This window comes from Chaetodon trifascialis, chromosome 6 (genome assembly GCF_039877785.1).
Source record: "Chaetodon trifascialis isolate fChaTrf1 chromosome 6, fChaTrf1.hap1, whole genome shotgun sequence".
NCBI lineage: Eukaryota > Metazoa > Chordata > Actinopteri > Chaetodontiformes > Chaetodontidae > Chaetodon > Chaetodon trifascialis.
The window spans coordinates 1,094,900-1,118,746 of NC_092061.1; the positions used below are offsets into that span (position 1 = coordinate 1,094,900).

Below are 23,847 nucleotides of genomic sequence, written 5' to 3' on the forward strand. Positions count from 1 at the left end.
GACCACAGCCGGGGAGAGCCGGACAGAAATCCCGTTAAAATCACCCACAAGATTCCCCCTCAGCTCTCTGATATTCATGCGAGAGCTGCGGGAAAGCGCGCACACAGCAGACAGAAGCCTTCAGTCCAAACTTCACGCTGCAGTTTTCCTGAGCATCAGATCATCCAACACGTTTCTGTGACATATTCCAGCGGAATTTTTCCCTCATAACAACTGAAACGCCGCGTTTGTCACCTCACAGGCCCGCGGCTCTCACTCTGCTCAGAAACAAGTTTCCTGCCATCGATCTGCGGCTGCTTCTCGCTCACACACACGCAAACGCGCTCAGGTGGAGGTGAACAGAAGGGCTCTTACCTGCGCGTGTTGTTTCCGGCGTTTGTCAGAAACATCCAGCAGCTCCGTCACCAACTGTCCTCACTGCGCCCGGAGCCGCATTTAACCGAGCGCGCGCACGTGTGCATGTGTGTGTGTGTGTGTGTGTGTGTGTGATAGCAGACTGTGCCTCTCTCTCTGCTGCTTCAGCTCGTTACCTGTTAATGTCTCTCTCTCTCTCTCTCTCTCTCTCTCTCTCTCTCTCTCTCTCTCTCTCTCTCTCTCTGGACCAGTCCATTTGCAGCGGTGGGGGGGTTAAACATGACGGTGCAGGTGTCGGTGTGCAGTCACACCTGCGCGCTGTGATATCACAATCTGCAGTTCGCGGTTCAGTTTTCAGTTCAGATTGTTGTTATTTTTCTGCCTCAGACAGAAATGTTAAATGAGAAACCACAGGAGAGCAGGGAGGACTCCCGGGGGCCACTGAGGGGCCACGGGGCCAAAGCCTCTGTTTGAAGGGACCGAAACGACCTGAAAGACGAAACAGGAGCAGAAATAATACAAAATGAATACAGAGACGAAAAATAAGCACTGTACATACAGAACATATACACATCAAGCTGAAGGTGTTTTTCATAGAAATAATCAAGAATAATCAAAGTGTGTGTGTGTGTGTGTGCACTCACACAGATGAAGTGTGAAGGGAGTTCATGTTTTTTTTTCCACACACAGACCGTGAGGACGGCGTGCTGGACTGTCCCTCTGCAGGCTGATGTTTGTAAAAAATCAGATTAAAAACTGATGGATGGATAAAAAAAAGCAGCGCAGGCATCAAATGTCACATTCATCGTCCTGTTGATTTAAATGATCATTTCGACGGTTTTTGGCTGTATTTTATTTTGAAAAACTCACTGTTTGACTTTCTGCATTCAGACATTAACTTTCAACAAATGTTTTAATATTTGTCAAAGGAAAGTAAAAAAAAGGAAGAATCCTTTTGCTTTTGGCTCTGAAACTCTTATTTTATCATTAATACAGATAAGATTCAAACTCTTCGTCTCTGCTCCCTGTGCTGATCTTGGAGATGGTATTTTTCGCCTCCTCCTCCTCCTCCTCCTCCTCCTCCTCCTCCTCCTCTTCGCTTCAGGCCGTAATGAGAGCTGCTTTTAAAGAAAGGAGCTTCATTCGTGTGCATCTGGATGTTTCTCAGCTGATGGCCTTAATTTGACTGAAGAGCAGCAGCATTGAGAGCAGCAGGTCAGAGAGGAAACTCCATTCAGCAGAACTGGTCTCTGATCAGCACTAACACGCCGCTGAAGGTGGATCTGACCTGAGGGACGAACCTCAGACTGCATGTGCTCCGATCTCTGACGAAGAGCAGAGATGGAAACGTGAAGCGCAAACATCAGTGCAGCTTTACACTGCGACTCAGAGGCCTTTCACTTCACTTCACAGCATCATTAATACACACATGATCAATAATTAACATGTTATTAGCAATATATAAAGTCATTAAAATCAGATCCATTTTTACCAGCTGCAACATGTAAGTGATGAACACGTGAACGCATCAATAATTCTAACGCAGTGTTATATATTTTTCTGAAATGAACCTTTTACATAAAGACTTTTATTTTTTGGCCTTTCAGTGAATCTTCATCCTGAAACATTTAAACACACAACTTCAAACTGGGAGTATCTCTGTGGTATTACTACATGTACTAAAGTAAAATATGAGTACTTTGTCCACCACTGAGAGTTTTTCTAAATAAAATAAAGAGTTTTTAAGATTGTTTTTTCAAACAGTGGCAATTAAAATGACAAGTCAGCTGAAACAGAGAGAGTCCATCTCAGGTCAAAGCAGACCAAACCGTGTTTTTACTGGTTTACAGTTCAACTTTTCATTTGATGAGTCATTTCTTGCTGTAAAAAACATAGATAATAATAATCAGAATCAGTGTGAATGTTTGTCCTGCCTGTCTCTCTCTCTTTCATGTGATCTGTGTTCAATCAGTTTTAACAGGAAACATCGATCTTTCAAAATGTTGTTTGTTGTTAAAATCATGATGAAAACTCAGAGGAAAGAAGAAGAAGTCAGCGGCTGTGCTCACGTGAGCCTGACGGGAATAACTGGGCTGATTACAGCAGAGGTGGGTGGACGCCCAGCTCTGGATTACAGCAATGACCTGCTGGTGGCGCCGCATGAAACATCAGTCAGACGGGTTCATCCTCTGATGACCACGAATGTCACCAACAATACATATGAATACACGATTAATCAATAAAAATCGCTATAGTTGATGTTTATTATATAACCCAGCTGGTCTGCTCTGGAGGTCAGAGGTCATCAGTGTCTCAGGGAGTCCAGGTGATGACCCTGACGGCGGTCTGAGCGGCCCGCCGGATGTCCTGGTCCTCCTCTGTGGCCTCGCTCCTCATCACCAGCAGGGGGAGCTGCTCCAGCAGGAGGCGCCGGCCGGCCGGGGCCTCAGCCAGGGCGGTGAGAGCCCGCAGGGAGTACATGACGAGGGCCTTCCTCCTCCTCCCCCTCTCCTCATCCTGCTCTTCCTCCTCCTCTTTCTTACTCACCAGGTGGAGGAGGACGGGGACGACGCCCAGATCCAGACACTGCTGCTTACCTGCAGAGGGAGACTCAGTGACACCCTCACACCTGTGATTCAGCTGTTCTGTGAAGGAGCTGGTTGGTCAGGAGGAGTCACATGGTGCGTTTCAGGTTCAGAGGACAGCAGTTTGTCGAAGGCGTCTGGGGCTTCATGATCAACATGAGGCTCCACATCTGAACATCAGCGTTAGAAACATCTGCTTTGTTGACAACAAATCAGAGTTACAAGAGCCCTGAAGACAGAATCAACTACAAATCCCAAGATGCATTTCACTGACAAACATCCCATCACAAAGCTTCACATTCTGCTGCGTGTGCTCCTCTAACGGTGAAGATTACACTCAGGAAACACATCCAGTTGTTTACATCAGTCCACGCACTGATTCCAGATCAGTTTGGATCAATTCAGTAACCATGGTGACAGGATATGTTCCTCATCTTCTTCTCCATAGCAACAGCAGCTGAGGCTCATGGGTATTTTATCTATATTTATATTATAGATAAAATAATGATATTATATTTAATCTTTTGGTACGTCCACCAAACTGACAGAAAAATCCTGATTTGTCAGAGAGAACATGAACCTGTGCGCGGTGACATCATCAGGTGAGTGAACATCGTGTGCGTACCTGAGTTGATGATCACAGCGTACATGATGACTCCTGCAGCGTTGACCTGAACCTCGATGTCTTCATCCTGTAGCAGACCGACCAGGACAGGAAGTACCGCCTCCTCGCACACGCGCCGCTTCCCGTCCGCACACACACTGGAAGCAGCAGAGATCAATTAGAACGACAAACACCGACGTAGAAACACTGACAGCAGATCTGAGATTTCAGTGTGAGTTCAGGTGTAAACACTGACTTTAAGTCTGTACCGTCTGTACTGTATAAAGCAGAGCCAGGTGTTTCACCTGAGGGCCATCATGGCTGCAGCCGCCTCTCTGCGGATGTTTGGGGAGCGGTGGGAGAGTTTGTGGCCCAGCAGTGAGACACCGTCAGCGGACAGAGCCGGCAGGGCATCCAGCCTGGAGCAGGAGCTGAGGGAGGAGAGGAGCAGCACCTGCACCTCCTCCTCTTCCTCGTCCTCTCTGAGCTTCAGCATCAGTTTAGGAAGCAGAGTCAGGAGAGCTTCTGCGCCTGCAGGATGACACACAGATGACACAGAGCGTGACACACAGATGACACAGAGATGACACACAGCGTGAAATACAGATGACACACAGCGTGACACACAGCATGACACACATGACACACACGACACACAGCGTGACACACAGCGTGGCACACATGACACACACGACACACAGATGACACACAGCGTGACACACAGATGACACAGCGTGACACACAGATGACACACAGCATGACACACATGACACACAGTGTGACACAGTGTGACACACAGATGACACACAGCGTGACACACAGCGTGACACACAGCGTGACACACAGATGACACATTATTATCATTATTACTGATAGAAACTGTTTCACAAAAGAACCAGAGTGAGACTTTAATGACTTTAATCTCTGATGTTACTGATGTCTGTTACTACGAAAAGTACAACCGTGACTCCTCCTGAAGGAGAACATTCAGGAAAATGTTCTTAAAAAGCAAACAGCAGTTTATGAAACTGAATTGTCGTTCTCAAACACAAACAGCACAGAAACGAGACAGAACATCAGTCCTGACTCCTGAGTTAAAAGTGATGTTTGTACCTGCAGGCAGCAGACTGAGGCGGTTCAGAACTCGGTGGACGTTCCTCCTGCAGGAGGACGAGGAGTCGTCCAGCAGCTGAGACAGAGGAGGAAGGAGGGAGGAGGACAGCAGGGCCTGTCTGCAGGAGGAGACCAGAGAGAGCTGAATGAAGCCAGCACAGCTTAAAGGTGTGATCTGCTGCAGCTGACAGGAAGCAAAGCAGCTATCTGCTGTGTCATACTGCCCCCTGCTGGTCACACCTGTCTGTCTGTCTGTGTCTGTCTGTCTGTCTGTCCATCCGTCCGTCTGTCTGTCCATCTGTCTGTCTGTCTGTCTGTCTACCTGCCGACACTGTGGCCGCTCAGCATGTGAAGCAGCTCGCAGGTTTTCATTCTCACTGATGGATCTTCATCCTCAATCAAAACCGTCAGCTGCTCCAGAAAACCTGCAGAAGAAGTGGAACAACATGTCAGTTTTCTGTAGGACAGCTGAGGCACAGCAGAGTTTGATTTCAGAATAAACTTCCTTCCTTTTGCATCTATCAGTTCCACATGATGTATTATTCCCAATAAAGTTGGCTGGCTTGAATATTCATTTTTCATATTTATCAATTTTGGAAAAATCTAATTTCCATGTTGTGTGAGTTTCTGTGTATAAACATCAAAATCTTTAAAAAACAGGAAAATTTAGAGTACTACACGTCTTATATTTCTGTTTGATTTGGATAAACTGCTCTCTCTGACTGACCCCCGTTAACAGCCTGGTAGATCCGCTCCGGGTTGTGCATCAGGTCGCACAGAGAGGCCAGAGCCCGCTGCCTCCTGCCCGCCTCCGGCCGCTGCAGCTCGGCGAACAGCTGCGGAACAGCCCGCTGCCCGAAGGCCACCGGAGCCCGGCTGGGATCGATCAGACGGCCGGCCATCCGGGACGTGTCTTCACCTTTAAACCAGGTTAATCTTGAGTTCACCGGGACAGTTACTCAGTTTGCCGAAATACAAAAACAATGTTGCCTAGTAACCGCTAGGGTGACGTCACTTCCGGTATATGTATGTATAGCTAACCAGTGTCACAGACTGCTCCTCTAACAGTTTTACATTATGATGTGTTTAGCTTAACTGTACATTTACCTGAAAATACTGCTACTTAAGTACTTCACAGGATGGATAAAGTACTTTTACTTTAGAGGATCAGGAAGCAGCAGAACGTGAAAAACGACAGGAAGCGGTCGGACAGCTGCAGACCATCATCCTGATGAGGTGTCCTCTGAAACACCTGCGCAGATCTCAGGTATGTTCAACACACGCCCGGCTAAGCTGAACCAGAGCTGAACTGGAGCTGAACCAGAGCTGAACTGGAGCTGAACCGGAGCTCGATGTGACAGAACAATCAGGTCCAGTTCCAGCTGGACTCCTGCTGGACGCTGAATGACAGAACAGCCGAGACGAGTTTGAACTGCACCAAATCCATGTTTTTAAAACTTCAGTAAAGTGTCATTTCTTCCAAAGTGCTCCTGACTACATGGTTCTTTGATTTGAGTAATTTGCTGAAACACTGAAACACAGAGGTGAGAAAAAGAAGTCTTTATTGACACAGAGGACAGAAGGTGAGGAGGACGAGGGGTTAACAGGAACAGAGGTGAACACCTTCCTCTTCAACCACAGAGACGAGCTCCGTCTCGAGGAGCTCGAGCTGCTCACAGAAATGAGATTTAAAGGATCAGATCTGACTGAACGAGTGTCTGAGGTCACAGTGAGAAAAACTCCTCCAAAGAAAAAAGTTCAGGGTTTGACTGTGAGTCTGAACAATCGATCACAACGACCTCAGGAAATTAATTTAAAAAGACCTTGAAAAAAAAAAAGCAGGTGGCGTCGATGCATCTACTTCTTCTTCTTCTTGCTCTTCTTCCCTCCCTCTCCCTGCTGAGAGCTCGTCTCTCCTCCTCCACTCTTCTGGGTCCGAGTCTTGAGTTTCGGGATCATCTCCGATACGTAGAACATCACGTCTTTACCTGAAGGAGCACAAACGTCATGTCATTTGTCCACATACAGCTTACTGTCCACATCAGGACGACTGTGAGCACACACAGATGGACAGACAGACAGACGGACAGACAGACAGATGGATGGACGGATGGACAGACAGACAGACAGACATAGACACAGACAGATGGATGGATGCATGGACAGACAGACAGATGGACAGATGGACAGACAGACAGACAGACAGACACACAGACGGATGGACAGACAGACAGACAGACAGACACACAGACGGATGGACAGACAGACAGACAGAGGTGGACCACACAGACCTGAGGTCAGTGATCGTAAACAGTTCTGTGCTGATCACTCAAACCTAAAACGCGGTCGCTGACTTCAGAGGAACGTCAGCTCCACTTTGTCAGACGTCGTTAAAGAGGAGGGACGTGTTGAAGGTACTCTGATGTTCATCAGAGACGTTCACGGATCTCTTAAACTGGACAGACGTGGTCAAACAGTGGACTGAGACGCTGGAGGACACTTACGGGAGGTGAACTTGTCCTGACAGAAGCTGCCGTCCGCCTGCTTCACCTGAACTCTGACGCGTCCTCTGAACTGGACGTCCCTGTTCCACTCTCTGGGGTGCATTTTGTTCTGTAACAAGCACACCGTGATGTCACTGTGATGTCACCGTGATGTCGTTTTAACCATTGATGTGTGCGGTCCTCCGTGTGGTTTGGTTTTACCTCCACGTAGACGTTGAGGCCAGCAGCCGTCAGGACGTCTCTGATCTCGGCGCAGGACGGATTCTCCACAGCCTGCAGACACACAACATCAGGCCATGAGCTGCTGGCCTCTGCTTTGATCTCTACATGAAAATGTAAATTCACCCTCCAGCGCTTCAGCTTTTGTCCCTGAACGCACCAAACGGTCTCTGCTAACAGCCAGCAGCTTGGAGAAAACCCAGCCACAGACTGCTCTGAGCCGTCATGCAAACATGGGAAAGCAGAGGTCACCTTGTCTGTGGGGATCCTTCGTCCTTCAGCCAGCGTCTTCTTGCTGTTGATGTAAACTGGATAGATGCAGATGAACCTGAAACACATCAGATGGACGAGCCTCACAAAAACAACTCTGGGAACTGCAGCACATTTAACTGAAACCATGATTAAAAGTTGAACTTGTGATCCTTCCTGCTGACCTGGCTCCGTGTCTTTTCTGTCATCACCAGCGTTTTTATTTTAATTTATCATTTATCTTAGCAGGGGGGTCTCTTTGAATGCGGCCACACTGAGACGTTTACAGTCAGTCAGTCGTACAATCACCAGAAAACAGTTTGCTATGGAAATTATGAGACGATGAAGTTGTGATCCAGAGATAAAAGGCTTAAAGCGTGTTAGAGAGATTCATCAATGAATCGCTTCAGTCATTTTCAGGAAAAACTCACAGGCTCCAGCTTCATAAATGCAAATATTTGCTGATTTTTTTTAGTCTTTTGTGGTAGTTCACTGAATATTTTGGGGGCTTGGACTGTTCGATGGACAAAACAGGAAATATAAAGACTTTAAATCGTGCTTTAGGGGGCATTTTTCAGCATTCTCTGTCTTTTTAAAGATCAAACGATTAATCAATCTGACAGTTAATCAGATTACGCAGATTATTTCATGATGAGAATAATCCTAAATAACTTCCATTGATCTTTCATTTCAGCCCCTTCTCTTTACGGGTTATTAATGACTGTAGAGCTCGTGGTGACTTCTAAGAAGGATTTTCATTCAGTTTTGTGTAACCGAACAAAAACTGGCCTGAATCACTGACCGACGACCCCCAAACTCTTAACCCCGAATAAAACCTAACGCACACTTCATCTAATCCCATCTCTGCCAGTGAAGACGATCATATTGTTGTCCTTCTTCTTCTTCTTCAGCCATTTAAAACTATTTACGGTCGGGGAATCAATATTTGTCGGTCAAATATAGAAGTTAAGGACCTTACATACACGTCATGCTAAACGGCTGCTATGCCACTGTGTCGTACAGAGAGCCACAGGCCAAACTTCATGTAAAAACTAAACCATTTTAACATTTGCCACAGTTTCTGCCAAAGACTTCGTAAAACGTGACTTTTATCTAACTAATTAGAAATAGTAATTGTAGGGTGGTATACTGGTAAAAAGCATTCATAAAGCTAAACATTTAACTGGATTTAGCTACACCAGTTAGCTACTACCACAATCCCTCATTCATTAGCTAACTTAACGTTAACGTTACACCGTCGACGGTTGTCGTGAGCCGTGACCACCAAAAAGTCATTTTCTGGTGTATTAACACATATTTAAACCAGATTTAAATTGTGCCGAACTGAAGAGTTGACATTGAAGATCGACACGTTTAGTACAGCAGCAATTAATGAGACAGTTACATTTGTAGATACCGAAGTTGTCCTTCACTTCAGAAATCTTCTACTGGAGTTTTACAATGTGTGAGCGAAGGGCTAATCGGTTAGCTTTAGCTTAGCTATGCTAACAGGTTAGCTTTTACAACAACTCACCTCTCTTTATCAGCGGGATTTTCAGTTAGATGAGCCATTGTTTGTTAGTCGGGTTGTCCGTCTGACTGCAGACGGTCGAGTTTCGTCTGGATAAAGCGACTAACGACACGGTTTGATTTGTGCCGTAAAACACGCAGCCATACGGCTGCTCCTCCTGCACATTGACTGACTGTTGACAACCACTGGGTGCGCTTGATTCAATGTACCGTGTGCGCCGGTGATACACGATATTCAGTAACCACCGTGACAGCGGAGACAGCAGAATAAACGTCGCATTTTGTGACACGGATAATCAGAAAATGTGACGGATTGTACATGGAAGATAATTATTGGGGTCAGTTTGTCCCTACTAAACCTTTTATGAACAAACTATTCTAAAACTCGAACAATCCATATCCATACAGTATTTCTATTGACGAATTCCTTACTGCTAATCTGGGAGGAGTAGTGCTGAGCAGATGGCAATCCATTGAATTGAACCATGTTTTACAGCTGTAGAACAAATGAAGTCATTTTCTGTAGTCATGTTAATAAACTTGTTAGGAAGAGTCATGGTACAACAAAGTGATGACCCCAAGCAGAACATTAGCGTTCATTAATATTTAAAGTTGTGGGAAAGAATAACGGATTTTAGTTTTCTAGTTGTTTTCTATCTTTCCACGCGGGGACGCCGGTGCGCTGAATCTCTGCGCTGCTGAAATGCCCGGATGTTATTGTAGCTAGCTCTTTTAGCAAGTCGGCTAGCCGCTGCGACGCCGCTGCCTTTTGCCGCTACGGTCTGTCGCATCGGGGACATTCGACCCTTTTGACTCCCCCGGCCAATATAAACTGAGTTTTAACTGTGGTAACTTAACATCGGTAATTTATCATGATAGAAGTTGACTGAACGACTCGTTAATTTTAGGTCTTATCGTTGATTTTCCAACCGATTTGGCGGGACTAGATCGGGTTAACAATACGACGAGCTAAAGGCTAAAGCAGCTAGCGTTGAGACACAGGCCAGTTTGTTTTTTCAGGTAGCTCATACTGCTAGCTTAGCAAGCTACCGCGGCTGTCATGGAAGACAAATCTTTTACTAAAGAACTAGACCAATGGATCGAACAGCTAAATGAGTGTAAGCAGCTAACGGAAAACCAAGTCAGGACACTCTGCGAGAAGGTAAGTTGATTAAAACAGTCGCCGTTTATTCTGACTCCGTCGGCCTCGAGTTCAGTGTGGCCTAGATTTCGATGGTGGCTCGGACTAATTTCTGGAATGAAGTCACGGCAAGGCGGCTATTTTCGCCCGGTTTTCGATCAGTCATCTTGAGTTTTCCAGTGTCGCACTGCACTGTACCAGTTAAACAATTTTCAAAACATGATATTGTCGGCAAGTGTTTTGCCCATCCATTAAAAGTATGCTAATGTGGACTGTTGTAGAACAACCGTCGTCTCAGGTCAGACGGGCCGAAAATTAGCATCTTTTACATCATGACCAGCAAATAGACTGAACTCCATTTTCTGCCAGTTTATTAACGGGGCTTCATTTTGTGGACGGACTGGGACCTAACGTATGTTTGATTGAGGAGTTTTATGTTTTCGTCTGGAAAGTAAACGCCTGTTAATAAAATGTTGGTGCCATGGTTTGCACCGCGCCCTGTCTTTATCGATCATCCGTTTTATTGCATAAACCTGTCGAGCCTCTCAGCTTTCAGACGTCACTTCAGGTTTGTTGCACCATAAAAATAACTCGCTCGGTCGCTTTTGTGCCTCATCGACATTTAATGATCTAAACACCTTTTATGAAAATGGGCTTAAATCACATCACCGAGGCTGCAGGCCTCAATGTGTGCAGGAATAAATGTGGTCTTGTGTGAGTTGAATGAATGAATGAATTAAGGAAAAGATTCATAACTTTGGTTTGTTCAGTAAAACATCAGATTATCTCCTGATGATTCTTTTATTTTTATGTGAACAGTCCGATGTTGGTAAATTGGGAAAAAGTCATTAACTTAAAACGTTATGTGTTCAGTCGATCAACAGAGAAATGAGCAGATCCTCGTTGAATGTGAGGATTTCTGTCTTTTCTGTGTTTATATGATTTTGAATTGAATATCTTCAATCTTGAAGCTCAGAGTTGAATATCAGTTTGTCCATTAAGGTGTTTGTCTTTTAAAAAACAGTTTTGAATGAGACCAAAGAAGCAGCAAACTGCAGAGTCCTCCTTCAGTAATGACAAATAAAGCATGTCAACTCTCATTTATTCATACATGTATGATCTGCATTTGAATGAACTCTGATGGAAGTGAAGCCTTTCACCTCGAAGCACAACAACAAGTTCAGATAACAGTAGGAAATAGAATTAACTGTCACCCACAGCAGAACGGCAGAAATAACGAACCACAGTTTTGTGATTTTTGTCATTTTAATGGATAAATGCTCTGGTTTTTTGTTTCTGTCTTTGACGAAATCATTCCAAACACTACGGTGTCCTGTGAGCTCACGCAGCCTTGACTCCTCAAAATAACCCATCAGTCTGTCATGAAGGCTAAACATGGATGTTTATGACATGAATTACTGTTTGTGTGTCCGTCTGAAGAGTTTTATTTAACCTTCTGTCTGCTCGTATGATCACAAAGAAAATGTCTTTAAAAGGTTGCTAATTAATAATCCGTGTGTTTGTCTCCTCTCCAGGCCAAGGAGATCCTGACCAAGGAGTCCAACGTTCAGGAGGTGAGAATAACCAGACCCTGACTCACTGGTTTCCACAACATCATGGCTGTCAGATACTGGCTGATATGCAGGTTTCAGGGTGGACAGACGATCATATTATACAGATGGAAGACTAATGTTTTCATCAATCCATTGGTTGATCAGCGGAATGTGTGATTAGAAGAAATGAATGAAAAGCAGACTGGTGAAACCTTCAGCTGCTGCAAGTTTCCAAACTGCGTCAGAAAGGGAAGCCAAATACAAACGTTGAAAGCTTTTTGTGCAATAAGTTGTGTTCATGTTTGGTACAAATGAAAGCACAGAAGTGAAGAGGAATTGTTCCTCATCAGGTTTCCACCTTTAGATAAGAAGACTGACGCTTCAGCTGAAACCAGGCGGCATTTCTACAGTCCAGCATTGAGTAGAAGTTCTTGTTTGACCAAACTTCTTTTGTTTATAGCAGATGTCCTTATGATATTAAAGAGAAGCTCAGCTGTTATGTGGAAGCTGATGTTCAGCGTTGTTCCCTCTGGCGTGTGGGGAGCTGAATGTGACGGAGCTGCTGCAGTCAGAACAGAATCACACCTTGTTTACACCACAAACAGAGTCTCAGCTGAGCTGCAGGCTCTCACACTCTTCCCTTTTTAAATGCCACAGTCTTTTTAGAAACATAGTCTGCCAGCAGGCATAGAAAGCACCAGCAGTTCTGTTCTTCAGTAAACATTAAAGAAACGAAGGATGAATTTAAAGTCAACCTGCAGCGTGCTTCACTCCAGCGGCCAGCAGCATTAAAAAGCATTAAAAAGTGATGCATTTTCCACATGCGCCACACAGACGTTTATGAGCTGAATGAATGGATGATCTGTATTTACACTGCGCTCTGTACAGCAGAGCCATCTCTAAGACGCAAACACACTAAAACAGGAAGTGTTGTCAAAGTAACGGGCCGACGTCATGTGAGTGAAACGGCTGCTTCACGTAATCTGATAATGTCCTTTAGTGTTTTTTATGCCATTGGTCAATTATGCAAATTAATGTCTGAGGCCCTGAATCATGAAAAGCAGTAATATTCACTTTATCCATGGTTGGCGTTTTGGTTATCCTGAGTGTTTCTGTTTGTAGGAAATCAGTACATTCAGCATTATTGTGTGGTGATAAACCTCAGTGATGGTATCAATAAATGAGCAGTAATAATAAGGTCTTACGCTTCTTAAGACATCCACATGTTTGGTTCATCTGCACCCAGTTACCTTCCTCCTGATGTCCATGTGAACTGCTGCTCAGCTTTAGTCACAACATGTTCAACATAGAAAACTGAAGAAGTTTCTGGAAAAGTTTTTTCCCAAAGACTGAACATCAACTAAAAAAACTAAAGCTTCACATCAATCTGTCGTTTGATCAAAGCGTTTGTACTGAAAAAAGAAAGAAACCTCAGGAAGCCGCTGTGTCGGCGTTACTGTTGGACTGCCGCTTGTGTCTGTTTGGCTGAGGTGATCCAGTGACATTGTTACCTGCGTCCTCAGGTGCGATGCCCGGTGACTGTGTGCGGCGATGTCCATGGTCAGTTCCACGACCTGATGGAGCTGTTTAAGATCGGAGGCAAGTCTCCCGACACCAACTACCTGTTCATGGGAGACTACGTCGACAGAGGCTACTACTCTGTGGAGACGGTCACGCTGCTCGTCACGTTAAAGGTAAGCGCGGTCACGCATGCTAACGCTCAGCTAGCAGACAGTGTGTTCAGAGATCTGCAGGTATGAAAGTCTTAGAAAGCAGAAGCTTTTTACATGTGAATATTTTCTCAGTCTTTGATGGTAAAACAACAAAAAACAGGACAATTGAGAACGTCCTCTTGGGCTCCGATCAACATTTTTCACCCTCTTTCTGACATTTTATCGACCAAATAAGTTTATTTAATCAATCCAAAAAAATAATCAGCACATTAATCAGCAGTGAAAATAATTCGTGGCCCAAATCAAGGTTAGATTTAAACTTCAGTTAAATAATTTAATTACCCCTCAGACCAAAGGTAGCTCATTAGGTTGATAAAATGATATTTGATAAGAGTGATGATGGTCAAAGTCTCCCAGCTGCCGAGACGAGCGGAGGACTGAGTGTCCTCCAAACCCAGCCGGTCTGATGTGGTTTCTGCTCTGTTTCAGTGCGCCGTGCCTGAAGCGGCGGCTCTGTCCAGCAAATAAACGAGACGCCACAAACACTTTGAGCACCACAGACGGATGAAGTCACGTTTGTCTTGTGTCTGAACTCAGATACAAACCGTACTGTTGTGTCTCTGCCAGCATTCAGAGCTGTGAAAAGATCACTTTAAATTTCCCTCCGTATCACCTGCTGCTGTTTGGTCATCAGCTGACAACCATGTTGCCCCGCCCTCAGTGCTGTGTGACATCACGACAGGTGATGACCACCTGAAACAAAATCTAATTAATGTCTCTTCATGTTTCCCTCATGAGTTACCTGATCTCCTTATTCTCCTGTTAAACATCTGACAGGTCGGTGATGAGCTGCCAGATGTCGTCTACAGGGGCTGTGTAGTGAACGCATCATGATAGCTGCCCTCATGCACCGACGCAGAGAAAGAAACTCTGAGCTCACTCCCTTTAAAGTACAGTTATACAGAGCTGCAGTTACTGTTAGACAGCCTTAAAATAAACTCTTATCTGCTCTGTCAGACACGTGAGACTGACGGAAACGTGGCTGAAGGGTCTCCTGAACGCACCGTTCTCCACAACAAGGCAGAAACACATTGAATAAAGAACCAGATAAAAAGGTGAAAAGACAGCCTGCAGGCAGTTTGAGGCGCTCGGTCAGTTTATCGTCCATCCCCTGGACACGGTCAGTCTGTCAGCCTCGGCTCTGCGAGGCCACATCGCTGCTGACATTTTCCTGTTATCATGACAAATCTGATAAGCAGGACACTGAACCTGTTGATGTGGCCTCCTCAGTGCATCTAAAAATAACCTGCAGTTACTCTCAGCTCGAACGTCTCATCAGCTTCAGAGCAGACTGATTCCACGTCAGCATGTTCGGTGTGTGTGATGACAGCTCAGCGATGAGCTGACAGCGACTGAAGGAGATGTCTGAGCAGATGTCGATACTTCAGTTTCTGATTTGATCTGTTCAATCAAACAATCAGCACATGGATCAATAATGTAAATATTTGTTGGTTTCAGACCTAAATATGAATTGATTAGATGCTGAGTTGAGACTTTCTGACTCTGGAAAAGGTCAGTGGACAGATTATCATCGCCCCTGAGGATGTTTGTGCCATTTCACAGTAATATCGGTAGAATTTCAAATGTTCTGAAAATGGCGATGATGGCAATATTCGGACTCATTGGCGTAATGACATCATACGTTTACGCTTAGTGTCTGCTGCCGGCTCCACGATGAAGGAGTTTGTATCAACAAGACAAACGACTGAAGTCCTGTCGAAGTGTTTTGGTCCAAAAGATCAGATTTCCAGCAAAACCACAGAAACTAGTTTGAAATGCAAGAAAGACTTTCACAGCAAAAACGGGAAACACAGCAACTTTCTTTCATCACACTGCGGCGAGTGTGAGGTCGGCAAGAACACCTTAATCTGTTAATCAGCAGAAGAAGAATCAGATGAGTGGATGGTGACACCAGACCAGCAGCTGTTTTCAGCTTCAGTTCACATTATTCTGTCCATTCGTCAATAAACACATTGGACAGTGATGACAAATGTCCATCAGAGTTTCCTAAAGCTAAGGTCACGTCTCCAAATGTCTAAAACGTCCATCATGAGACAAAGCGACAAACCTTCACATCTAGAAGCTGAAACAGATTTTTTGGGTCATTTCTAATTTTTCAGTGAATCTTTGCATGGCGTCCGCTCTGAGTGAAGTCATTGATTGCAGCTCGTTCATGGTTTCTGTTGTTCTGTCGCTCAGGTTCGTTTCCGGGAGCGAATCACCATCCTGCGAGGGAACCACGAGTCGCGGCAGATCACGCAGGTCTACGGCTTCTACGACGAGTGCCTGAGGAAGTACGGCAACGCCAACGTGTGGAAGTACTTCACAGACCTGTTCGACTACCTGCCTCTCACCGCACTGGTTGACGGACAGGTAGGACGGTTAGCCAGGGAGGCCGAGTCCACCAGTGCTGAAACAGTTTGCACGTAGCGGTGAACCGGCATCGTCTCTTTGTGCTGTGACGTCCGTCCTGTCCTCGATGCTGCCTTTGATTAATTTCTGCTGGTCGTGTTAAAATCTTTCTCCTTTCAGATCTTCTGTCTCCACGGAGGTTTGTCTCCCTCCATAGACACTCTGGATCACATACGAGCTCTGGATCGCCTGCAAGAAGTCCCACATGAGGTACAGGCATGCGCACGCACACACACACACACACACACACACACACACACACACACACACACACACACACACACACACACACACACACACACACACACACACACACACCTGAACGCTGAAACACAGGGTGTCCATTCAGTTCTGTGATTTCTGCAGTCTGAGGCAGCTCAAAGCCCATTGGCTCCTACAGAAGACGTTTTAAAACACCTTGAAAATATACTTTTTTTTTTTTTAACACCCCCCCAGGGCCCGATGTGTGACCTGCTGTGGTCGGACCCTGATGATCGCGGTGGGTGGGGAATCTCTCCCCGAGGTGCCGGCTACACCTTTGGACAGGACATCTCTGAAACCTTCAACCACGCCAACGGCCTCACCCTGGTGTCCCGCGCCCATCAGCTGGTCATGGAGGTAACGCGCGTACACACACACACCACCAACATCACACTCTGAGGAGTTAAACTTTGATCTTTGTGTCTTGTTCTTGTCATGCTGGCACTCGTGTTCACTCAGTGGACTGAAGGGTCCTAAAGATCCTCCTGTATCTATGGCAACATAATGTGATGAAGTCGTCCGGGTGCAGCGCTCCTCCGTCCTGCTCACTCCCACAGAGTCTCTCCACCTGACACACTCTCACACTTTGTGTTCAAATGAGCTTCAGTCAGCAGCTGCAGCTGAGACTGGAAGCACATTTGGTATTTCTGAAGTTGAACTGTGATTGGACGAGCCATCGAGAGTCGTTTTGTAGCCAGGTGTCAGTCGACGACTTGTTCTTCAGTGGCTTTGACTCATTGGTGGGACGTTTCCAGTGCTGGTGTCCCTCTGCAGATGAAAGTCTTTGAAACGTTCACCGCTCTAACCACACGTATCTTATTGTACTTCAGGGCTACAACTGGGGCCATGATAAGAACGTGGTGACTATCTTTAGTGCTCCGAACTACTGCTACCGCTGTGGAAACCAGGCAGCCATCATGGAACTGGACGACACTCTGAAATACTCTTTGTAAGTATGAAGACATTAAAGAAATGAGACTGACAGAATGTATGAAATGTCTCTATCACGCACCAAAAGTTGTTTTCAGCTGGAGGAGCACAGGCGATGGTTGGCTGCCTCAGCCGCCGTGCAGCCGTGGACTGTCTGCGCCTTAAAGCGAGTATCAGACGCTCCACGTCTGCACGGGACGAGCTGTGTGACAGCTACGTCCCTGCTGCAGCGCCATCAGACAGACAGACTACAGTTGTGTTTGAATGATGTTTTTAGCTGCTCTTTCCAGGATTAATTAAAGCTGTCAGTTGTTCCCAAACTTAAAAGACAGATTTTGTTGTTGGGCGTTCTGCCTCAGCCAAGTGTGAGGCGCTCAGCACCTGAGGCTCATCTACGCTGAACCTTGAGCGATATCGCCATCTGTGTTCTCTTGATCTGATATGATCCACGCAGGAAACTGTTTGAATACAGCTGACTGTTATTAACACAACACTAAAGGAGGATTGATGGTTCAGATTCGTTTACTTCATTATTATAGTTTGACGTCACAGTGACTTCCTCTTACACGCTTGCTTTGATTGGTCAAATATTTAGCAGCCGTCGTGTGTTAACGTTTGTGATGGTCGTTGCTCGCAGCCGTTGAAACACAGACTGCAATGACGCGTCTCAGGATGTGTTCAGACGTCCTGCAGGAACAGAGTCTCCTTTAAAGGGCGACGGCGTCCTGCTCCAAACACTCTGCGCATCGATGTATTTTTCTGAAGTCTGTGTCAAAGTGATGTCATCGATAACGAACCCTTTCTGCCTCCTCAGCCTTCAGTTTGACCCCGCCCCCCGCCGCGGCGAGCCCCATGTGACCAGACGCACTCCTGACTACTTCCTGTGAATGTCCAAAGCATCCCTGTCAATCATCCACAAAGCTCCACCCCCTCCCCCTGCCCCGCCCCCTCATTTTGGATGGAAGTATCTTAACGATTATAATACTGTACCACGGAGAATAGAAACAACCGATTGGCTGACGAACCGAGATTTTAACAAAGAGAGAAGCGTAAAGAGCGGCCCCCCCTCTACAGTCTTGTTTTCAATATGCTGTCATTAATGCTGTGCTTCTGGGAAAAACAACACGTACAAATATGATCTGTTTTCTTATTTTTTTGTTTATTACATGTTTGAAAACGAGATAATAAAACTACCAACGTGGACCAAATGTGCCATATTCTGATCCTTTTACAACATGTACAACGCGCAGTCTTTCTTTCTTTTTCTTTCTCTTTTTTCTTTCTTTTTTCTCTTTCTTTTGTTTTCCTGTTTCTGTTTGTTTTTTTAGACCAGCACTATAACCCTACCTACCTGACATCACCGCCACACCACACATCTCATGGCATATGTGCTTTTTTCTGTTGCAAGATAATTTTGAAAAAGAAGAAAAAAAAAAGAAAAAGTTTGCTTCAAGTAGTACAGCTGTCAGTTTTAGCTGTCCAGGCTGCAGCCGGTGGTCATCTCAGCAAGTATATTACTGTAATTTGAATAAAGACAACAGACGTATGAAATAAAAATGTCCTATTGACAAACTAGTGGGCAGCGTCAGTGTCATTTCTTTAGCTGGAGTTACGCTTCGCTCAGCCATTGTGGTGAAGAAACTTTATTCCTGTACGTTTTTAAAAAGCAGCAGAACATGCTTTGACTTTAAGAAAGTAGGATTTAACTTTGAAACTGAATCTTGTCAAAGCGACTTAACACTTTTCCCGGAAACGTTCACAAAACTCTTCAGCAGCAGGTTATATTTGGGTTAGTTGTGAGATTTCTTTATGTCTCTTTTGTAATTTGAAAACCTATGTTCTATAAGAATTTAAATGAAAATGAACTATGGATGGGAAGAATAAGTAAAATATTGTGTCATATAATCCAGTTATTTGTAAAGGAAGTATTCCTAATCCAACGCGATGGAACGATAATTGTGTGTAAACTGTTGTCGCTCACTGGACACTGGAGACAACCTGCCAGGCAGTAAATGATCATGATTAAAATACAAGTGCAAACACGTAACTTTTAAAATATATCTTGAGTCAATTTAACCTCTTCTGGTAGTTTTATAGCGAACCACCAACCAAACGTGAAATTTTGTTAGTTATCGCGAGAGTTTCCGGGAAGCGCACTCTAAACTCCATGTTAGTTTGTCAGTTGCTGTGTGTATTAACTTCTTGGTGGCTGATTTCACAGAGGATCACAAACCGCTGACATAAAGGTTGGTATTGTATGTACTATTATTTGCTGTATATGATGTTAATTAACTGCCTGCTGGACATTTCTTCACATCCAGCGGCTCCTCGGCTTTTCTAGCCAGCTTGTTTTTAGCTGACGAAAGCTAGCCGCTAGCATAACAAGCTAAAACCATTAGCTACCGGTGAGGGGATTTTAGAAACCGGGGGATCGTGAAAGTGTCAAACAGACTCAACGTATTATACTTAAATTTAACGCCACGTTTGACCTGATTGTCTTGCAGTTACTGAAGCGAATTTCTGTTTTTGTCTCGTATTCTCAGCTCTTTGATTCGACATTAGCTGAGTTTGCTAATTGTTTACATTGATGGTGCTTTAACGGGACTCAGACTCAGACTGAGTGACTGTGTATTTGCTGTAAATCTGCTCACATACTAAACTTAAAACTAAATGAAGTCTTCAGGAAATGGTTCCTTCAGAGCTCAATGTCACGTCTTTGGCTCAAGGTGGCAGCATTTAATTTAAGACACGTTTGATTCTGTGCGTTTTGGATTTCTCTCCGTTTGTTCAGTTTAGATTGGAAACTCAAACTATTTCTCGTTATCCTCAAATCACAAGGCCCAGAGTCAGTTTTTCCTGAAAGATAAAAACCTGAAATTCTGATCCTAAAACATTTTTTCGAGGATTGTTTTAAACATCCGGACGCTCCATAATTAATGATCAGTTAAAGTTATCAGTGATGGTTGTCACTGTTTTAAAGTGGAGCCCGTTTTGATCAGATGTGATGACTGTAATCTGTGTCACCACCTGCATTCACACATGAGGAAGATAGTTCTGTCAGTTGGACCAGTCGGTCCGGTCATCTGCACAACAGTTTTTACTGTGGGTAAGAAATAGCTTGTGTGGTGCAACCTGTTCATATAATGAAGGCGAATCTCTTCTTATTAACCACTTTGAAACGTTAAAATGAGGCAAAGTTTGAGCGCAGCTGGTGAATCTGGCTCTGGAGGCTCAGATATGTCACTCAAATGGTCCAGTTCTGTTCAGGATCCCTTCAGTCCGTCCTATCAGGTTTGTCTTTGCCATCATGTGGCCACCACTTGATATTTTGACGTGTTCAGGAGTTTTTTCCCCTCAGTTAAGCCGTGTTCAAGGTGTGTGTATTGGACTCATGTTCACACTGCAGTCTTCAGAGTTATCTGTTGTCACTGCTGTAAATGTGAACTGTGGACTTAAATTTATGTGCTGGAGCTGTAAACATAATCAGTGTTGTACTTGAATTTTCACAGGCCTCACTGGACTAGTCTGCGTTGCCTCCTGCCGTTGTCCCATCATCCCTTGCATTGTTTAGCAGAATGACATCATCATGAGGAGGAGGCGGGCGGTGCAGTCAGTCCTGTGATCTCTGTCCGTCTGTATGGAGGATGTGGTTCTGCACTATCAGCCTGGATCAGCCGCTGGGCTCAGCTGTCTGTTAGAGAGGACAGAGAAGCTTCTGGAGTCCTTCCCCTGTCGGACTCCCCCGGTCTTCAGCCCCTGGTTCCCCGCTGCCACAGACTGCCACCTGCCCATCAGACCTGCCAGAGCAGCTCCAGTCATCACCTGCACAGGTTTACTCCTCTGTGAGAGCCGGCAGCGCGCCAACACAGCTCAGAACAAAGTACAGAAAGCTGAAGTTGACGGTGTTGTTGCTGAAAGACCTCGTGAATCTCCACATGCAGAGGCGACCAGACAGAAACCCACAGATGATGTCTGTGTCTCAGAAACCCCAAACCATCTCCTCCCAGCCTTGCTCTTTAACCAAACGGAGACGGAGGTCACTAGACCGTCTCCTGAAAAACACAACGACAAAGACGGCTTCCCTGTCACAGACTCACCGGTCAAACGGTCCTGGAGTGTCTTTACGCGGACAGGAGTTCTCCTGCAGAGCTCCCAGTCGCTGTCCAAACACTTCCATCACATGGTGTCCGTCCACAGGCTCCACCTCCGCCAGAGGGTCAAATGGGTGATCAGTCAACACAACTGTGGGGCGTCCAGGGACATCGAACAGGTCGGTAGATCATTCATGGAACAGGACCCAGAGTCTCCAGCCAAGCCAGCTGCTCTGAAGCTGTACCTGAGCTAAACGCTAACGTGCTGTTATTACTCACATTCCTTGTTCCTTTTTGTCTTTTTTGGGAGTATTTTGCCTTTATTTAACAGCCAATAGAAAGAGACGGCAAACATGGGACAGAGAAGGTCCCATTTCCTGTAATCTAATGATAATATGGGATATTCACCTTAACCGCTAGGCTACAGCCAGCATGCTAACATGCTGATGTATGTTTACCATGTTCACCATTGAGGTTTAGCATGTTAGCATGCTAACCTTTACCAGTTAGCAGTAAACACAAAGTACAACTGAAGCTGGCACTTGATGAAAAGTTGGAGCATCAGCAGTTATTCTATTCAGCCTGAGGGGAACATGAATGTGAGCCAAACTTCATTCCAATCATCCAGCAGTGGAGGATTCGTCCTCTGAGGACCATGAATATCTCCAGAAAGAGATTCCGTCTGGAAGTGCTGGATGGACAGACAGATGTCCAGAAATCTGTCGATGCATAGATAATGAATGTGTGGGAGTGCTGCCGTCGTGTATCGACCTGCACATTTACAGGTTCTTGTTGAACGTCTTCAGCTTGTAGACCGTAAACGTCCATGTGTGACGTGAATGTCTGCCGGGCCCTGGAAGGACCTGGACAGAGCTGAGTGACACTCGGTGTTCGCTCAGGTCAGAGGTCAGTCGGTGGGGAAGCTGTGCTGCTGACTCCACAGTCTGTGGTTTGATGTGGTGTGTCTGCAGATCTTTATCTGTACCTTCATCCTTCACTGTTTTTCCGCTGCGTTCAGTATCTCAGCACGGTGCGTCGACAGATTCAGGCTGAGCTCGGGTTAAGATCCATCCCAGCGTCGAGTTACAGGATGTTTTAGAGGAGTTTCTGGTCTCTTGGTCGACTAAAACAAGCAGCTTGATTAAATCCTGTTGAGCTGAAAAAACATGTTCACTGTTTCCTCACATTTGTACACGTCGATGCTACGAGACATAAAAAAATGCAGATCTGCTTTGTTTGAATTCATTTCATGAGTCACATTTTGTGTTGTTGATGTTGTCCAACTTTTTTTAAACTAAATAATTGGAAAATATGTCTTTTCTGCATGAATTACTCATCTTGCGGTCTAATTTTCTGTCCTTCATCTTTAATGTCTGTTCATCATCTTCCTCACCTCACCCCACCTGCGGGCTCTCCTCCTGCAGGTGTGGCAGGCCGTGAGCCGCTCCGTCAGGAGGTCCAGGTTGCCGACCTGCAACGCCAACATCCAGCGGGAGCGTGCGGAGATCTGGGTGTTCTGTGACGTTCTGTACTCTGAGCAGGTGGGACGTTCTCTGAAGGACGAGCTGCAGCTGTCGGGGAGCATCCGCCTGTCCGTCCACAGACTGGGAGACATCTTCAGCATGTAGAGGACCTGCAGAAGGACGAGCTGAGGACCATCAGTCCAGAGGCACACTCAGGTTTTTACACAGATGTTTACAGGCACAGGCGTTATGATCACACTGAGAAGACGCTGGAAAAGCTCTTTGCACGTCAGGATCAAACTCAGCTGCGGCCTTGTTTACTTATTTACTTGATATTTTAGTCTGATTTCCAGTAAACTGATGTTTATATTTTTGCTCTCCAGATGAAGAACCCTAATCCAAGTTTTACTGGTAGCAGACCATAATGAATATTCGGTTAACGCGGGCTTCTGAAACCAGGATGTGGTGTTTACATGTGGACACATGATCAGGATTCGAGTGCGCAAGCGAACACGCTCAGTGTGGAGACGCATCCGTGTGTTTTCCACATGATCGAACATTTTAACATCAGCAGCAGCAGCTGAGCACATTATTTATTAAATATCAAAGCTGGTAAAATCAGAGCATATGTCTTCTAAACAACCGCAGTGCTTTTTGTATTTAGTATTTTCTCACAACAATCCTCAAGTGCACAACTCCATTGATATTTTATACAAATCTACATCATTGATGAACTGAACGGGGGGTGGGGGGGTAACAATTTGTATTTTGTGCCAAATTCTAGTCGATTGTATATTTATGAATTTCTGATTGTATTTTTCACATCACTTCAGGCACTGTGTGCTGTGAATAAAGGTTTCATGTGTTGTACATCAGGTCAGTGTCGTTCTTTAATGTCTGGATGGACCAACAGCCTGCATGTGATGTGCAGCTCGTTCTGGAAAAGCCGCGGCAGCAGTCACATGATGTCGGACTCACCCTGCTTTTTACTGACAGGAAGAAAAAACTGGCCCTCCATCTCTCACACACACACACACACACACACACACACACACACACACACACACACACACACACACACACACACACACACAGAGTCAAAGAC

At 45.3% G+C, this 23,847-nt stretch overlaps 4 protein-coding genes across 4 annotated transcripts; 2 read left to right on the forward strand and 2 right to left on the reverse strand.

The window, feature by feature from the left end:
- Nucleotides 1-1,931: 1,931 nt before the first annotated feature.
- rsph14 (radial spoke head 14 homolog) lies at nucleotides 1,932-5,644 on the reverse strand. Its single transcript, XM_070965065.1, has 6 exons — nucleotides 5,384-5,644; nucleotides 4,979-5,081; nucleotides 4,657-4,775; nucleotides 3,849-4,074; nucleotides 3,565-3,701; nucleotides 1,932-2,951 (listed from the first exon to the last, which is right to left on the reverse strand). The coding sequence occupies exons 1-6, from the start codon at nucleotides 5,556-5,558 to the stop codon at nucleotides 2,668-2,670; spliced, it is 1,044 nt and encodes a 347-aa protein (XP_070821166.1). The 5' UTR covers nucleotides 5,559-5,644; the 3' UTR covers nucleotides 1,932-2,667.
- A 555-nt stretch (nucleotides 5,645-6,199) lies between these two features.
- srp19 (signal recognition particle 19) lies at nucleotides 6,200-9,366 on the reverse strand. The gene is made up of 5 exons (XM_070964076.1): nucleotides 9,163-9,366; nucleotides 7,632-7,707; nucleotides 7,362-7,433; nucleotides 7,161-7,269; nucleotides 6,200-6,644 (listed from the first exon to the last, which is right to left on the reverse strand). Exons 1-5 carry the CDS (start codon nucleotides 9,198-9,200, stop codon nucleotides 6,514-6,516), a joined length of 426 nt encoding a protein of 141 aa, XP_070820177.1. The 5' UTR covers nucleotides 9,201-9,366; the 3' UTR covers nucleotides 6,200-6,513.
- A 520-nt stretch (nucleotides 9,367-9,886) lies between these two features.
- LOC139332267 (serine/threonine-protein phosphatase 2A catalytic subunit beta isoform) lies at nucleotides 9,887-18,763 on the forward strand. The gene is made up of 8 exons (XM_070964075.1): nucleotides 9,887-10,320; nucleotides 11,835-11,873; nucleotides 13,376-13,546; nucleotides 15,785-15,958; nucleotides 16,118-16,207; nucleotides 16,454-16,615; nucleotides 17,089-17,207; nucleotides 18,003-18,763. The coding sequence occupies exons 1-8, from the start codon at nucleotides 10,219-10,221 to the stop codon at nucleotides 18,073-18,075; spliced, it is 930 nt and encodes a 309-aa protein (XP_070820176.1). The 5' UTR covers nucleotides 9,887-10,218; the 3' UTR covers nucleotides 18,076-18,763.
- A 577-nt stretch (nucleotides 18,764-19,340) lies between these two features.
- On the forward strand, nucleotides 19,341-23,616 carry shld3 (shieldin complex subunit 3). The gene is made up of 3 exons (XM_070964822.1): nucleotides 19,341-19,434; nucleotides 20,698-21,458; nucleotides 22,704-23,616. Exons 2-3 carry the CDS (start codon nucleotides 20,826-20,828, stop codon nucleotides 22,905-22,907), a joined length of 837 nt encoding a protein of 278 aa, XP_070820923.1. The 5' UTR covers nucleotides 19,341-19,434; nucleotides 20,698-20,825; the 3' UTR covers nucleotides 22,908-23,616.
- The last annotated feature ends 231 nt before the right edge of the window (nucleotides 23,617-23,847 follow it).